This window comes from Drosophila biarmipes, chromosome 2R (assembly GCF_025231255.1).
Source record: "Drosophila biarmipes strain raj3 chromosome 2R, RU_DBia_V1.1, whole genome shotgun sequence".
NCBI classification, from domain to species: domain Eukaryota; kingdom Metazoa; phylum Arthropoda; class Insecta; order Diptera; family Drosophilidae; genus Drosophila; species Drosophila biarmipes.
Window position 1 is genome coordinate 13,657,141 of NC_066615.1, and position 16,596 is coordinate 13,673,736.

Here is a 16,596-nt window from a genome sequence, read left to right on the forward strand (position 1 = left end):
TCACTGAACCATAATATTTATGATAATCCATTCTATTAGTTTTCAGAAATGTCTAGTTATAAATACGTCAGCATCCGAATGATCTGGCGCAGAATAACCCATGAGACCCCCGATCGTATCAAAGGGGAACTTCCCCCGAAATCGAGAACAACAGCCCATGTGGACTTTGCTCATGTTTCAATTTCCAATTAACTCGTTACCTAGATAGCTGCACAAGTTTTGTGATAGGTTCAATTAGAGCACTCGACTCTTGAGAAAATATCTGGCCATGAATGAAGTGGGACTTCTTCAAAAAATTCAGTAGCATTGCTCCCGGTTATCAAAAATGCCAATGTGATCACGAATATTCGGTGGTGTCATCTATTTTGCTTACGTTTTTCAAATTATGCCTTATGACGCAGCATTTGGGGCGACATTTGAATGCTCTAGAATTCCGATGATATGTGAGACCAATGATGAAATGGCAAAGTAATCGACTGGCACACTCTGTTTGTTTATCACGTATTATTTTTGACTTATGGCGCCCAATAAATCTGATGAAATTGATAAGGGAAGTTAGCCCTGCTTTTACATCCGATAAAGTCGTTGAATTCTTCGGGAATTTTGAATTCCCCTCTGTTTATGAGCTGCTGTTAAGTAACAGAGAGCTCTGTTATCTGTCAAGCAGTGCGACAAGCAGTGTGCGTCTAAGCGGATGTTAATAACATTTTGGTATGATCTCAAACATGCTGTGGAACATTGTTAAAAGGTTTATTTCAAAATTCAATGTAAAATTCATAAATTTAAAAAGTGTTTAATACAATTCTTTTTAAGGTTTTTTTACCTTAAAATGTTTGCGATAAAAAATTTTTAATTTATATAAAAAATTCAGGCTACTTTTCTGGCTTCTTCGATTTCATTACAAATAAATATTTAATCATCCTCTTCTTTTTTCTGTAAAAATTCATAAAAATATATATATTTTTTTTAATTGTTGTCAAAGCATGGACTACAGTGCACTACCCACTTGACCCAACTGCAAAATTTTAATGAAGATTTATGAGACAGTTTGGTGATTTGCGAAACACAAAAAAGAACACAAAAAGAAAATTAGTAACTGATAACGACAATGATAAATTAATTAAATCAATAAGTTGGATGAGAAATAACAGGCGTCAGTCTCAAGTGGTTAGGGAACTCAAAAAGAAGTCCAATTATAAGATAAGAAATAGTGTTCTAAAAAACCCTGGAACTAATTAACTATATAAAATGTCTTTTTTTGCAGGTCACCTTTGCGGCTGGTCAAGGTACTTTAGTCATCCCACCCAAATTGTGATTATAGAATAGAAATAAATGCAACCGCACCGAGAATTCCACGTAGCCATAACTGCATAATCATAGATAGGATTCTCATAGTGCCAATGCGGTCCTTAGTTTATTTTTTTGGCCAACACAGCGGGGCATGAAAGACAGTGGCGCCACGTCGCGTCACAGTGAAAAAATGGCAAAACGAGAAAAATGTGTGAAATCTTCACGACTGCGGAAAACAAAGAAAAGGAATTCAAATATTTATGGGGATGTCAGGTGTCCTGACAAGTCAATTTTGTGTTTTTTTCTACTCAACTTGTTTTTCCAAGCAAAACGCGTTACTCTGATTTATGAGTCTGTGGGTGTCCTTCCGAGCCGAGCTTGTCATATCTGATGCAAATGTGTCACACTCACGACCGAGAGATAATTCCCCTTTTTTTTTTGTTTGCCCAGGCGGAGGTTTAGCCCCTCCAAGCTGGGTGAAAATAAAACCCTGAGAAATATTTTAATTAAAATTCACTGCCCCAAAAAAGAGAAGAAACGAAACTACCAAAACCACAGGCAGACAGGATAAACTTAAACCCAAAGCCGAACCACCGCCGCCTGATCTCAACTGATAAACGCGAAAAAACCAACAACAAGAGCGGCTCAAAGGTAAAATAAAGCCAACGGTGGGCGTTGGTAAAAAACGATCTGCAAAAAGAATAAGTAAAGCACAAAAGGAGGCAAATGTGAAACATGTGGGGCTGAGGAATGACATGATTGGATGCTCTTTTGCCAAAGGTTTATAGAAAATATATTGACATTTAATCCCGTAAAAATGTTGTAAAATTAATAACAAATTTGTGATTGACCACTTTTGAGCGGGTAGTATAGTAGTATTATATTAGAGTAAAGGCTATCGTTTTTTAATGAACCCAATATAAGTTTTGATGTAATTTATGTAATATGTAATATGATGTAATAGTTTTATTAAATTTTTTTTTTATTAAATATTTAATTAATTGAAATCTTATCACAGCAACTAATTAATTTGTATATACATAAAGATTTCTAAAATATTATATTTAAAACATATTTGTATAGTTCAAATAGTCTTTTCAATAATTTAAACATTTCCAAGACATATACAATTTATTCATAAAAATAACAATATGTCTAATACCCTTAAATTATAGGGTATTAAAAGCGTAGCAATCTCTGCGTTCCAGGGAACTGTAAGCGATTGTCTCTGGACGTGAAGTGGTGCAGAGTTAACCTTTCAACGCCGATGGTGTTGCTGATGGGTTAAGGTTGCCGGACAGTGCAGCTCCGCAGGATAACACGTGATCAATCGACGGAACTGTCTTTCGAGGCCCCGAGGGTCCCGAGTCCAGTCCCCCAATTTACCGCTTCGCATATCGTATGAAATATCTCCTTTATTGTCTCCAGTTTTGTTTGCTTTCGTGTGCAGCAAATTCAATTAAACCCCACAAAGTGCAATACATTTGTTTTCGGTTTTCGTTGGTATGGGAACCCGTTTTTAATTACCGAAAAGGGGCACCCGTATTTCGTCTTCTTCGGAACTGGCCAACTGTCGTATGGAATTGGTCACTAACAAGAGTTTCGTTAATGAAAATGTAGACAACCCCCTTTTCCCACAATTTTCACTCACCTCACAGAGATCATTTTCCCTTAATTTATGCGTTGGGCCTCATTGAGTTTTTATTTAAAGTGAAAGTGATCGGAACTTCTGTTAACATTAACGCGTGGCTGACTTCTGATCGATGCTGTCAGGGGGGTTGAATGGCAACCCAAGGTCTGTGGTGGTTCCTAGATCCTTAATTCCGATCAAAGCAGCTTGGCGATTGTTAACAAATGAAGTGTACACAGTGAAGACCTCGGGCAATTGTTGATCCCTTGAGATAACAAACGAGTTACCCCTATAATATGTAAAACTCCTAAGTTGCAAGGGAGGGTTCCTTTCACTTTTTCAACAATTTCTAATCAAACAGGCTGACAAATTTCGGAATTTGTCAGAGCCGGAGTTCCGCACCTGAAACACGTGTATTTGGGCAAATAATTAACATTCCCCCAGCTTCAAAGTGAGAACTCCCAATGCGAAAACAATGGTGTTTTGGGACATGAACAGATTTCCATAAATATACACAATTATGAGTGTCAATAACGGATATATGCGTAGAAATCACAAGATAAAAATAGCTTCAAGTGGACAACTTGGAATTATAAAATAATGATTAAATAAATGGACTCTTTTTGTCATTTCCCAAAAGTATTTAAATAAATTCCGGGATTATTATAGAGGAGGCGCGTGTGCCCCAAAATTGGTAAAAATCATATAGCCACTTTAATTTGGAGCTGTCGGACTGGCGCCAGTCTATATACGTTATATTTATGACATTTTACGACTTCTGTGAATCAGCATCATCAAATCGAGATTTGCGTTTTTAATATTTTCGCTGCGAATTAACGCTCTTTCGGCGAAAGGTTAAGGCCAAGGCGAAGAGGTTAATGTGTTTCTAAATGCCATGCTAATTGGCGTGCGGTTTTCGCACTAACAAAGGGATTCTCCTCCGTCGAAACGCTTAGGTAAAATGATTTTATTAGAAACCTATTAAAGTATATTTAACTGAAGTAGGTCAGCTCAAAGGGTGACTCAAATGTTGGTTATTGCGTAATACCACAATATTATAATTTGTGTCAAGATGTGAAGTATTAATTTAAAAATTATAAATAAAGCCAAGGGGTCATCAACTTATTAATTAACAGCTTGCAGGCTATGTACTTAAATATACAAATGTGGTGACTGAACAAATTACAAATATTTAAAAAGTACAAATTAAAAGTGTAAAGTCTGACATAAAAGTGAATTGATTCAATATTTGATTAGAGTAGTACTGCACTCTTTACTAAGCAAAATTAAATTTAAAATTTCTGTAAATGATTAATCATTTTGTATGCCTTTTTTTATCAAATGCATGGGGGTATCCATAAGACCTTTGATTTCTGGCATGCTTACTATCTATTTATGCCTTCCACAAGACACAAGAAAGTTATTTCCAAACATAGCTCGGCGATATCTCCGCTTGTCTAAAAAAAACACACTTCCTAGTTTGCATCTAAATATGTGGTAATATACACCTCCAACACTGGCCATTAGCTTAGTAGTCGCTTCATTACAAGGCCATTAAGGCAAAGAGGCCACCAGACCGTGATGATCATGCTGCTGGCAATGCTGATGCGCCAGGCAAATATTTTGATCGCCTCTTGTAATTTGATGCGCAATAAATCGGCGTTTCCCACCTACAAATAGAAACAGAGGCGGGTGAAAATACACACACTCCGAGTAGACCGAAAATAACAAAAGCCGAGTTAGAGCCAAACATTTTCATTATCCGGACAACGCATGACACCCACAACTTCGATGCTGTTTGCATGCTCATAAGAAGCGGGCTCATAATTCATTGAGCCAATAGCTCCAAAAGCACTGGCAGCTGTTGTCGGCCAAGATGCCCAAAAATGCCTGAAAACGCTGAATGAAATATTCGGGGCTTTGCATTAGCAATTTTCGCACAAGTGCGAAGTGCCACAGCCAACGACACCGGATTATAAAATCTCTTCGCGCTTATAAATACCCCACTAACCGAAAGCCCAAAGCTCGAAAACCGCATAAATCCCGAGCTGTCGAATCTCGCGCTGTGACTCCTCCTGATATTTAACTCAAATTTGCACTTGTCCCCGCACAAAACAGTCAGACCTGCATTCCCCTCATAATTAGTGGACTCTGATCACTGACATGGGAAGTTCGCTTCTAACTTATTGGCAGTAAAAGTAATTAGCACCGAAAGCAAATATGGAGAACAGGTGTGCAACGGTTTAGTGATCGTCACCAAATCTAACGAGATTTTTGCATTCTTCTTATGAGGATGGGAAGAGATAAGAGAGATTAGGTGCGAAGTGCTGCGAAAGTTAAGATCTATCCGGATCTGATAAAAAACCAACCAATTATAGAGATCTAGTTCCGGTTTCGCAGAATTCGTTTATTTCAATTTACACATTCTCTAAATGATCGGAGTCAAGCTTTGAAATTAGGAGTATAAAGTATGAAATGACACTGACACAAATAACAATAATTTTAAAAATAAGTATTTTATTTATGAAACAAGTCCAGAATATCTTTAAAATAAATGAGTTTTACTTTTTCATTTATAATTAAGATACTTTGACGCATAAGTTTAAGAAAAAAATAACCATATTGGACCCAAATAATGAATAGTACCTTTTTCCCTTTCCTTTCCCAATGATAACGATGGTCTTTCAGCATCGGAAAACGCCCCCACCTGGCCAACTAATCAACTCAGCTTGAAGTGCAACTGCATATAGCATCTGGCCATCCAGTTAGCCAAGTTAACCAAGTTCAGGAGCCAATGGCCATATGAATGGCAATCGGCTGGCCGTCTTTGCGGGGCAATCAAGTGAGAAAATTAAAATTACATGACCATGGTTTCGACTGAGGATCCTGGGATCCCACATTTAAAGGTTCATAACTTCCAAGTCAATTACGCGATGCGCCCGCTGCGAGACTCTCGGAGCTGGGTTCTGGATTCTCGGATTCCTGGGATGTGAATTAGAAAAATTGCGAGCTCAAGTGGAAGAGAGGACCTCTGGTCTGGTTTTGGTCCAGTCCGTTCTGTTCTGTCTGACTGACTGACATAACTCACGAGTGGCAGACGCAGCAGCAGACGCAGCAGATACTGATGCAAACAAACACAGATACGGCCTCCGCATTTAACCGCTGCTCCGTTGCAGGTGAACTAGACAAGCAGGAGCAGATCCTCAAGAGCACTCCACAAATAAAAGGGACTACTGTGGGAATCATGCCGATCTGGCCAGAACCGAACAAGACCAGCGCAGCCCAACACAGGCTCGCCATCAGCGAATTAATTTGTGACGCGCGCTCTCCACGGAGCTCCGCCGATACTCCCTTCTTGTCCAAAATACCCAGGGACCCTTACCCCATACCCATCTTCATCTTCAGCCATCCCAGTCCAGTTCCCGGTTCCCAGTTGCAGTCGAGGAGCCATGGCCTGGAGGCAATTTACTCTTTTCGCTCGGTGGTGCACGCAGTGGTAACCAAGCTCGTGACTGCAACAATGCACTGTGGTTTGGGGTCAATAAGATTTGGTTGAATGTGATATTTAATAAAGAAATACAAGTAGACCGTTTACTCATACTCACTTGCTTTCTATAAAACTACAGCCTCTCTTAGCTATAAAAAGGAGATGGTCACACTATCATGCTATACTATATTATTAACGAAGAACAGGTCTTAATAATGTAATGTAATTTCCCCTATGAAAAAATAATAATGTAGAACTTAAGCTAGTAACATTTTTCGCTTTTAAGAATCCCAAATAATTAAGAAAACTAGTTATATTGCATATTTAGCCTACTCAGTTTAAATTTATTTATCTTCTCTAAATACACCGTGTATTTTTTAAGCTTCCAAGAAACGGTGGATGGAACTTAATATCATTGCTTAATATAACATTTTGAATTGCTAGATTAACTTTAATTTATAAATATCGTAGTTTTTACTGTATGCCCATATCAGGATACAAACTTTCATCCGATTTCTGTGTGATCTTCAACCACTGTGGATGAGCATGCTCGTCTTCGTCATCGTCGTGTGGCAAGTGGCTGCTGCTTGACTGCAGTTGCAGTTTTGGCCTCCGCTCGAGCTTCATCTGGCGGAGCTTCTACAGCTCCCTCTTCAGGGCCCCCGACTTCTGGACCCCTTCTCCGTCTTACTCGTCTTTTTGGGGGCATCATCTTGGCGGCTTTGGCGCTGGTGTCAAACGTTTTGTAATCTGTCACGTCGCATCGTTTTAATATTTGTGCGCTCATGGCCCAAGTACGAGGAAATGCACTCGGCTGCGTGTAAAAATAGGCGTAACCCTTTGGTATTTATGGTCTGCCCATCTGGATGAGCCGACTTTACAGACTCCGCCGTCTCTACGGTCTGCACTGGAGCACAGTGAAGCATCCGCGACGGCGCTCCCCGATCGTTTTGTTTGGTTTTCATCAGCAGAATCTCAGATGCCTTTGGGGTCCTTCGGTGGTAGCAATGGTAGCAACAGGTTCAAGTGCTTCGCATTGCAGTTGGTCTGCTGCTCCGGGGCCCAGCTCCTTGGTTTCTGCCCCTCTTTGATTATCTAAATCATTATTAGTTTGACCTTCAGCCCCGGGCTGGGTTTAAGCTCGTGCAAGTGGTCTTCTTATCTAATTAATTATTTGCTCTTTATTGCCAGTGGAAGGGGTCGGTGGACTACTGTGCGTATGAGTCATCTGAGAAAGCCTGATGCGGGGAGTGGGAAAATAAAGAGAGGTTTAACTTTAGACCTTGAATGGGATCAGAATCGAAAAAACGAATGGAATACTTGCAAATATATGTCTAAATAAGAGAAATAACTGAACTTTACCACAGTAAAAATTCAAATGCTATTTAGTTCATAAGTAATACGATTGTTTTACAAAGGTTTATCCTTAGTTGATGATAATTCTAATAATGGATACAAATTAAAATTCAAAACCAAATATTTCAAACCATCTTGGTAAATTTTCAAAAGAAACAAAAATATTTAGACATATTTTTTTTCATTTTTGTAACACTTTGCCCTACTTTATCTGAGGTGTTTTCTTTTGACGTGTATTTAAGCGGAACCAGAACGCCAGAAATCAACGCCAAAATAAGCCTTCTGACAGCTTGTTATTCTCAGAGATCCTTCACCTTGTTCCGTTATAATTAGCCATCGCTAATTACCACTTTCGCGAAGACCACCCGAGCATTGACCCACTGAACGGGCCCAAGATCGCGGAAGGCCGGCTCATTCAAATTCGATTCCCACCAGATGTCCGTGGGGCATGGTCATTCAGCACGCATCTCAGCGCGTCAGTTGGCCAACCCTACTCACAAGCCTTAACCACGTCGGTCATGCGGATCCCAAAAGACACAGTAGTTAGCCACTACAATGTCTGACAACCGTTAATCAGGCGCCACAAATCAGAAAGCGCATGCATATAGAGTGGGATTCCCCCCCGATCGCTGATTGGATGGGCGCCAGAATGGATCTGCTATATATAGATACGTAGAGAAAATGGCGATGCAGAGTTTGTGATTTTCCATTCACTCGCCGGTTTCGTGATGGCAGCCGCTTCCCATGACTGCTCCTTTGTCTCTGCGCGAAAATATTGACACGATCAGCCCGATTTTGCACGCGCATGAGAATGGATAAGCTAAATACACTCGTAAATACCAGTAAATCATTTTGTGCCACTAAAGTGCCCCAATTGCCGCCGAGGATGCGTGGGTGGGATCGTGTTGGAGTGCTAATTGCCCCAGACTCAATCAGGTGGAATGGAATATTTATAAGGTTGGGCAATCGATTAGACAAATTCCGCGCATGTATATTCATATCAATCGTCGGCGCTAATTGAGTTCGAGACTGCGAAAAGAACTGGACAAAGGCGGAAGTGATCGTGACTGCCGAAAAATGGAGTATGAACAGATGTAATCGTATCTTTGCAGGTGTAAATTTATTTGAAAGATACACAAAACGCCCTAAGTAACTTGAGACTTGATGCTTTGATGTTTTTATATCGGTATGCTTAACTCTTCCAAGCCCAAAAAGAAATTGAATGTGTTATGAAATCCCAACTAAATCTTTTCTTCTAATAACTACCTTATATTAAATCTATCCTTAACCTGTCACTTAAGTTGATCAGATCTTCACCTACATCTTCCCATTTCACATCTCTGTCTGTCAAATCATCTCTCTAACCTGAGCTCAAACTTTCAAACGTCTATACTCTCTATATATCTTTCAGATGATCCTTCAAAAATCTTCAAAGCTTCTGATACTTCTGCTACTTCTTGCTATCTCTTTTATAAGAACGCGAGGCCTTAACAGTATTATAAACGAGCTAAACAAACGTCTGCTCATCTCCACAAACATTTTGTACTGCAACCGAACCGATGTACTACGTGAATACGAGATCAAGTACCTCCGACAAATGCCACTTATAAACCTGATGATATTTAGCTCAGCTAAATCCTTTAATGCTACTCGAATTGAATACAATTTGGGAGCTGACAACAAACTCTTTTTGATCTTGGGTAATGAAGAACCGCCCTATGATTTCTTTCACGCCTTGAACCTGCATTTTCAAGAAGCTGAATACATATTAGTTATAGATAACCCCTTACATCTAAGGAGGGAAACCAAGTGGTTGGATTTTGTAAGGCACTTGTGGCAGCAAGGGTACGTGAATTTGCTATTTTATACCTCTTACGATGAAAAACTATATCACAAAATGGTATTTCCCGAGGTGCTGATAGAGGAGGCTTCTATAAAGCACTATATATCCGTTCGCGGATCGTTCAGGAACCTATATGGTTATCCGGTTCGGGTTGCAGCCTACAATAACGTCCCGCGCTCTATGATCTACGAGAATCGCTGGGGTGAGAAGGTATTTGCTGGGTTCTACATGAGGTTTATAAGGGCTTTTATTGGCTCCAGGAATGGCAGCTTTGTGCCAGTTCTCACGCCGAGTGATTCGCCCGGAAATTGTACACTGCATTTGCGCAATGAAACGGTGGATGTGTGTGCCGATGCCCTGGCAGCGAATCCCGCGGCTTTCAGTCTGACCCATGGATTCAGGATAGCCTCGGCGAATGTTTTCGTGACCCATGCCAAGCCCCTACATTCCTATCGATATCTTACCGCTCCATTTCAGTGGAGTGTATGGCTCTGCTTGGCTGGCTACGTAATCGTGGTAGTAAACTTCCTGAGCCTGATACACTGGCTAAGAAGTGGAAAATGGGATTTCAGCAAACATCTCCTCGAGGTCTTCAGCTCACTTTTATTCAGTGGATTCTACTTGAAAGAGATTCACGGAAGGGAGAGATACATACTCTTCGGAGTGCTGTTCATAGCTGGATTTGTCTACTCCACCGAGTATCTGGGATTGCTGAAGAGTATGTTGATCTCGGAGGTTTTCGAAAAGCAAATCGATACCTTTGAGGCATTGGTTGAGAGCAATATAACGCTGATGGTGGATCCGTACGATCAGACTCTGTTCGCCAAATACAACATGCCCAAGATACTTGCTCCACTAATGGAGCCAGTCAGTTTTGAGACTCTCTTGGAGCATAGAAATCGCTTTGACCAGGATTATGCCTATATACTGTTCTCGGATCGAATGGCCTTATACGACTACGCCCAGCAGTTCCTGAAGCACCCGAAGCTCTTGAGGATTCCCATTGACTTCTCGTTCCTTTACACCGGCATCCCGATGCGGAAGAGATGGTTCCTGAAGCACCATTTGGGCCACGCCTGGTACTGGGCCTTCGAGAGCGGTCTTACGAGGAAACTGGCCTTGGATGCCGACTACGAGGCGGTCCGCGTGGGCTACCTAAACTTTCTCATCACGGAACATGTGGAGGCCCAGCCGCTGGACGTGGATTATTTCGTCATGCCGGCAATTGCTCTGGCCCTCGGCTACATCCTGGCCTTTTTCAGTTTTGTCATCGAGATGACGGCCTGGCGCATGAGAGGAGTCCTGGGATGCAAGATGGGGACGAGTACCGGTTGCCCAGAAGGCGGCTATGTTGATGTTGATTGAGTGATGGATTGATGTTGTGATGTCTGCTTTGCGTATTCTTAACATTCTTGATGTTGTGAAGCCGCTGCTAAAATTAATTTACCTGTCCTTGTACGCTTGCTTTGAATCGTAAAAAGGTCAACAGAAGATCCTTCAAGTAAATAACTTCATGTTCAAAAAAATTATTTATATATTACATCATAAAGAACTTTAGAAAAATACGCTTGTTATAAAAATTAAAGAGGTTAGCAAAAAAAATATAATTATTTTTAGATATATATTATAGATTAAAATATTCTACATTAAAATTAAAGTTCGTGTTTTTTAATGTTAAAAATTTAAAATTTGAAGTCCCAAAAAAAAGTATTTTGCTTGAATATATATTATGAGAATATAAACGAACTTTTATATTTTCTTAACTGTTTTTTTATATTTTATAAATATTTTCTTTATCTTATTATTCATAAAAATTATTATATTTTCTTTATTTCAGATGATTTTATCTGCAAAATTTGCCAGATGGATGCTTCTTGTTATCGTCAAAATGGTTTTAGTAATGGGACATAGTTTGCCCAGCATTATAAACGAGCTCAACGAACGCCTTATCATCTCTACGAATTTTATTTTCTGTAAACATGTGGACAAATTTATACCCTTAGAAACACCCATCTCCAGGTTTTTGTACACCTCTTTGGAAGCTTTTAACATAACCAATTTCAAAAACCATTTAGGAGGTGATAATAAGCTCTTTATTATAATGGGGAATGAGCCACCTTACGATCTCTTTAAAAAACTCCAATTACGCTTTCAACTGGCTGATTTCCTTCTAGTGATCGACAAAAAAATCAATGAAGAAAAATGGAAGCCCTTCATAAACTTTGCTTGGCGTCTTGGATATGCAAAATTCCTAATTCACTCCATGTATGACGGAATTTCTTATGATAAAATAATATTTCCCAAATTAAGAATTAGGGAAACTAATGTTAGAGACTACGCAAAGGTTCGAGACACATTTCAAAACGTGGATGGCTACAAAGTTCGAGTGGCTGCTTACAACAGTGTGCCGAGGAGTTTTATATATTTAGATGCCAGCGGAAAGGAAGTACATGCTGGTTACTATATGCGGTTTGCACGAGCCTTTTTGGAATCTAGAAATGCTACTTTTCAACCAGTTTACACGCCCAATGATTCGCCCGAAAGCTGCACTCAGTTTATTTTGAATAACACCGTGGACATATGCGCAGATGCTCTGGTTCAAAATTCGGAAGTTTTTACGGTAACCAAAGAGGTTAGGCTTTCCACCGCCAATGTAATTGTGCCCCATGCTAGGCCTTTACGTTCATATCGTTACTTAACAGCTCCGTTTAAAACCAAAGTATGGTTTATTTTAGCCCTGTATGTTCTACTAATCGCAGCATTTATGAGTCTAATACTCTGGATAAAAGGCGGAAGATGGGACTTCAGTCATGCTCTACTCGAAGTTTTTAGCTCACTTTTGTACAGTGGCTTTCATCTGAAGGCCATTCATGGAAGGGAGCGATACATTCTCTTTGGAGTTTTGTTCATATCAGGCTTCGTTTACTCCACCATGTATTTGGGGCTGCTGAAAAGCATGCTTATATCAGAGGTGTTCGAAAAGCAAATTGAAACCTTCGAGGAACTGGCCGAAAGGAATATACCACTGCTAATCGATTCCTATGATCGCCAGCTCTTTATGAAGTACCATGTTCCAAAAACTCTTTGGTCCGTTGTTAGAACCGTATCTTCAGAGACATTACTGAATCATCGGAATAACTTTGACCAGGATTACGCCTATGTGTTGTTTTCAGATCGCTTGGATATGTTTAATTATGCCCAGCAATACTTAAGACATCCTAAATTTCGACGCATACCCATTGACTTTTGTTTTTTGTTTGCCGGGTTTCCCATGAGCAGAAAGTGGTTCCTGAAGCATCATCTCAGTAGGGCCTGGATGTATGGATTCGAGAGCGGCATGTTAGATAAAATGGCTGAGGATACATATCGTGAAGCAGTTTTTCAGGGATACCTAAACCTTCCCATCACAGAGCACTTGGAGGCGAAACCATTGGACCTGAATTATTTTATAATACCAACGATTTCGTTGGCTCTCGGTTACTCTTTGGCATTGTTGAGCTTTGGGATTGAAGTTCTGACCTGGAAGATAAGGAATAGGAACATGAAATGCTAAAAAAAACAATTTGTTTCTTATCTTTTTAATAATCTGTATGTTGTTTTAATATCTTGATGTTGTGCTTTTTGTTGCTTAAATATGTTAACAAACTTGATGAAAAATAAACAACACCAATATCGATATATGAACTAAATATGGTGGGTTTTATAAGAAATAAACTCCCAGGGACCATTTATAGGACCGAAAAGCATCTTAACAAAGAAGAACAGGTAAGCTATAAGATCAACATTTTATGACAATGCTTATCTAGCAATTGGCCTCGCAGCTTCGGGCAGTAACCAAAACACACCCACAGGCACCCCATTAAACCACCAAGTGGAAACCACCCTGGCGTGGAACCCTTCAAAACAAATAGCACTTGAGATATTTCCAAAACATTTGCCAGCCAAGTCTCTAAGCAATTTGCCCAGCCCATTGTATGCAGTCCGAATGATAACAGAAAAATAAGAATCAGGCCGAGAAGTAAGGGGTGACTTGTCCCAAAACGGAGCTGACTTGCACAAATATTTGCCGAAAATGGAATTTTCTGGACGTAGAGAATCCCGCCCCTTGAGTGGGTGGATTTTCCTCGGAGCAGGGCATTTTAAAGTTCGTTGACACTAACATGGCACATTTTTCGTGTGTTTTGTCGCTGTGGCGCCATTAAGTATGCAGCAGCAGTGTGGCGACAATAAAGTTTATGCCACGGCGCCATGGGCAAATAAAAAATAGAAAGGAGTTGCAATAGCCAAGGATAAGTATGGATGGCCTGGAATGCACTCAGTGGGAGTTTCAGCGGAGGATAAGTCGGCTGATTTGGGACACCATTCTCAGTTCAGCCAAATGATGGGCTATCTGTGCACTGCAAGAAAAGGCTTGAAACATATGATAAAAAAGCTACAATACGGACTTTTCAATAGGTACTGAATGGGCTAAGAAAAGTAGTGCATCGTTCAAAGGGCATTTAAATTACCTTTCCATTGATGCCAAAAGTTAAACGAAGCAAGTTCAAGTTACGAGTATATTTCACGAGTATATTTATTTATGTCAAAATACTTATGTCCAAGATAGTAATTTGTTTAATATAATTTATAAAACAAAAATTACATTATAGAATATTGAAAATAAATTCAAAACATAATGATAGTCATTTAAAAAGGTTACTTGGGAGTATAAATATTATTTGTACATCATTGTTTGCTGTGTGTGGCACAGTTTCCAGACAATGGAGCTGCCAACCAGTTTGTGTCCCGGTTTGTGGGACTCCTCTTAATGAGTGGGAGGGTCATGTGCGTGCCTCGCATCCATATCGCAAAAATCAACGATAAAGTCTCGCCCTTCAGCCGCTTTAATTGCCCAATTCGTGTGTTTTCAACGCGCTTCGAATCGAATCGAATCGAACTGAATCGATTTCGTGATTGCTCGATCCGTATCGTCTTTAAAGTAAACATTTGTTTTAATCTGGGGGCGGCTTTTAATTAAGATTGCGTAGGGCGATAAATGGCAAGTGTTGCAGGAGTCCCCTGAAATCGCCTTTCGATTGGGGTGAGTGAGGGAAGTTCACGGTTTTGCCATCACTTACTTTTATTTTTTTTTTTGCGTTCCCTCACGTCGTTAAATTTATATATTGTATTTATAAAGCTTTTTTAAAAAAAAGAAAATAGTAAGAACAAATTTCAAAGTGCTTACACTAAATAAATTAGGTAGTGAAAGTTAAGTTGAGTTATAAAAATTACATTTTAAAAAATAACTTTGATTTTTAAAAATTTTAAACTTTTATAAGCCAGGACTTCTTCGCAATTTCTGCAAATTCCTATACTAACTATGTAAAAATATTGACATTCATAGAACATGTATATAATAAATAAAAATAATTTAAATTTAGATTTAAGGACAGTACCAATTTTTAAGGGAACCTTTTGGCATTACTTCCCTCCAGTATCTTATATACGGCTTAAGCCCCAGTGGCACTGTATCGCCTCCTTTCACCTGTTACCACACATTTCCGAACGTCCATTGCGATGCGTCTGCCCCTGTTCCGTCAACTTTTTTATCAGCCAGACAGGGCGACTCCGTAAATCACCTGCGACGAGCAGACAAAAGGCCTCGTCAACAATTGAGGGCTTGGACTGGTCCGGCTTTGATATCGATATCTGATTGACTCGATGGATTCTGCCCCGCCTATTGTTTCTTTCTCGAAAGCCGGCTAATTGAAATGGCCAGGTAATTGTCGCGGCATCGCTGGCGTTTCAAGCCCCTGCCATTCTCAGGGGTTGCTCTTGTAAGTTAAACACTATTATTTAAATCAATGCCGCGCTTCCCTTTTTTTCGCCGCATCGCCACATATGCGATGGCAATTTATGGGCCATGCCTAATTGTCCGTGCCGAACTTCAAAGTGGCCTCGCTCCTCGATCTTGGCCAAGTCCGTGGAATGCAATTATCGCACTCCAAGTTATGCTAAGATAAATGGCCCCAAGTCCGGCACAGTCGGTGGAAATTGGCAACACTTTCCAGCCTTCTTTCCTTTCGCGGTCGTAAACTAAACAAAACGAACGAGAAAAATATGAAAAAATTTGTGTGCTCGTTGGAGGCACAGAAGTAAACCGCACACGCAACTGACAATTGGCAATTTTTGGTTGATTCAGCAATTTATGGCAGCAAAGGGGGCGGAGGTACCTCCATGTCGTCGGCATGACCAAAAGACCCACATAAAAATCAGGGATTTTAAGAGGGACTTGTTGGAAAGGAACCTAATTTGTTAATCTTTAATTTCTGGATGCCCACTAAAATTTAAAAACCACTTTTTTCAATGATAATTATCAATTAAATTATTATTTTATTATTATTATTTATTAAATCTTGAATTTAAACTTCAAACATTTTACAGACTAAAAAAGTTATAATTTAGTCTCTTTTTTTAATTTTATAACTTACGATTGAGTGTTTTTAAAAAAATTTGACTAAAAGAAAAAGTGGATGCCAAATTTGGCCTTGTCTTAGTCTTATTTCGACATAATTTTCTTTTGCAAAATAAAAATTCGAATAAAATCTAAATACTAAATAGATTATAAATTTTCGATTTGTGTTCCTATATAAGGAACGGTTGTCGTTATACTGAAATCCCTTTGACAATTATTTTAATTCGACCGCTTGAAAGCTTCATCATCCTGCTTCTTTTTATCCCCAATCAACCCATTATATTTCCAGGAAAAGCATCTTGCAACTAATCGAATGAAGATCTTTGGACATCCCCTGGAGCATTTGATGGCACTTTCGCTGGATGCCATTTGGCCGTGTCTTTGGGTCAGTCAGAGGCTAAAAATAACGAGTGCATAAAGGAAGCAAACCCAGCCAACCACCGAACAGCCGCGAAATGAAACGCTGTCCAATTAAGCGCAACAAACAACTTTACGCCACATGCCACACAACAGGCGTTTATCGGGCAGTCTGATCA

The 16,596-nt window shown here is 39.7% G+C and overlaps 2 protein-coding genes across 2 annotated transcripts; both read left to right on the top strand.

The window, feature by feature from the left end:
* The first annotated feature begins 1,268 nt into the window (after positions 1–1,268).
* Positions 1,269–13,159, top strand: LOC108029854 (uncharacterized). The gene is made up of 2 exons (XM_050887370.1): positions 1,269–1,286; positions 11,444–13,159. Exon 2 carries the CDS (start codon positions 11,444–11,446, stop codon positions 13,157–13,159), a length of 1,716 nt encoding a protein of 571 aa, XP_050743327.1. The 5' UTR covers positions 1,269–1,286.
* LOC108030012 (uncharacterized) lies at positions 9,175–10,971 on the top strand. Its single transcript, XM_017102526.1, has one exon. It carries the CDS (start codon positions 9,175–9,177, stop codon positions 10,969–10,971), a length of 1,797 nt encoding a protein of 598 aa, XP_016958015.1.
* Positions 13,160–16,596: the final 3,437 nt, after the last annotated feature.

Excerpts from the sequence above, each read along its gene's own strand:
- LOC108030012 (XM_017102526.1), top strand. The coding sequence starts at position 9,175 with ATGATCCTTCAAAAATCTTCAAAGCTTCTGATACTTCTGCTACTTCTT.
- LOC108029854 (XM_050887370.1), top strand. The coding sequence starts at position 11,444 with ATGATTTTATCTGCAAAATTTGCCAGATGGATGCTTCTTGTTATCGTC.